Raw genomic sequence first — 1598 nt, 5'->3', positions numbered from 1 at the left:
GGACCCTTCGCGGAGATCGCGTGGCGGAGACGCACGCACCAAACAGACGGGACCGTCACTTCCCCCACCCGGCCCGTCACCAGCCGGCATAAATACCCACCCCCTCCCCTCCTCCAATCCTCACCACCGCTCCCAGCAACGGAACCAACAAATCCCAAGCTAATCTCGTCTCCGATCGACTCGAGGCTCGTCGAATCCTCCTTCCCCACCGTCTCAAGGTACGGCGATTCCTTCCCCTCTTCTCCCTGTATCGTCTGGATCTACGTTTCCGTGGTGCTCTCGTTGGACGCGTGGTACTGTGGAATTTGGCTCCGATCTGTTGTTAGATCGGTGAAGATTTAGCGAATTCGTAGGGATTTCGCGTATGCTAATTCGTATTGAATGGGTAGATCAGGATGGATTCCTTGATGACGTGTGGTCTCGTATGTTTTGATAGATTCGCCCAAGTAGTACATAAAACTTGTATGCCATATAAAATTTTCTGTAGACGCGTGGACTGCGTGGTCTGTCGCTCGTGATCGTCCTAATAGGCCTAAGACTGTAGTTTGGTTTTGACCCGAAGATGGTTTTCATCCTGATAACATGCCCAACATATGGAAATCCGTGAGAAAATTGATAGTCTAGATGAAGGCATGAACCTATTTGCTCGCTGGTGTCTCTTTGAAGAAGAAAATATGTCTGTTGAGTCTCTGGCTTGATGTATAAGCTTATCTATTTGCGTTGTTAGATTGGTTAAGCTTTTGTGTTTATTTCCTAATTTTTACTGAAAGGGTTAGGTCTATCCGCTCTTCCAGGTGAATTCCTGATGCCATATGGTCTCATATGTTAATCTATGCATGTTTCATCTATTACAGTTCCGTTCAGGCTTGGTAAATCTTTTATCATCCAAATTAGTAGCTGTGTGATAATTTTTTCTCCACATGCGGATCCTGCCTGAGCTGTTGCTCTTTATCACATTGCTGTTGTACCAAGATCGTCCTAATAGGCCTAGGATTGTAGATTGTTTTTTTCCTGAAGCTCATGTAGATTAGTGTCAGATGTGCTTGATGTATTACCCTGAAGCTAGGTTTCTCTTAGATAATAAGCATGTTTTGGCAGCTATGTGGAATCGTTAGATCAATGTAATCTGTAGACTTTTGTGTTACATACATGGACCTATGGTCATTAATATCTTTAAATGAAAAAATATGCTGCCGCCATAGAAGCTTGTCCATGCATTAGTATTTGTTGTTCTATCATTGTGAGTTTGCCGATCTGCTTCTTTTATGCTTACCATCCTATCTGTTATTCTTCTTTGCAGATGCAGATCTTTGTGAAGACACTGACGGGCAAGACCATCACCCTTGAGGTGGAGTCGTCTGACACCATCGACAATGTCAAGGCCAAGATCCAGGACAAGGAGGGCATTCCCCCTGACCAGCAGCGTCTCATCTTTGCTGGCAAGCAGCTGGAGGATGGCCGAACCCTCGCTGACTACAACATCCAGAAGGAGTCCACCCTCCACCTTGTCCTGCGTCTGCGTGGTGGCATGCAGATCTTCGTGAAGACCCTCACTGGCAAGACCATCACTCTGGAGGTGGAGAGCTCCGACACCATCG

At 46.4% G+C, this 1598-nt stretch overlaps 1 protein-coding gene across 1 annotated transcript in view; it reads left to right on the top strand.

Moving 5' to 3' along the window:
- The first annotated feature begins 61 nt into the window (after positions 1-61).
- Positions 62-1598, top strand: part of LOC119315404 (polyubiquitin 3) — a 7118-nt gene continuing 5581 nt past the window's right edge. The window contains exons 1-2 of the mRNA XM_037590030.1: positions 62-218; positions 1301-1597. Coding sequence (XP_037445927.1) covers positions 1301-1597 — 297 coding nt within the window. The 5' untranslated portion in view covers positions 62-218. The remainder of the gene's footprint in view (positions 219-1300; position 1598) is intronic.

This window comes from Triticum dicoccoides, chromosome 6A (genome assembly GCF_002162155.2).
Source record: "Triticum dicoccoides isolate Atlit2015 ecotype Zavitan chromosome 6A, WEW_v2.0, whole genome shotgun sequence".
In the NCBI taxonomy this organism is placed as follows: domain Eukaryota; kingdom Viridiplantae; phylum Streptophyta; class Magnoliopsida; order Poales; family Poaceae; genus Triticum; species Triticum dicoccoides.
Note: the sequence above shows the minus strand (reverse complement) of the source record. Positions and strands in the feature narration are given on the sequence as shown.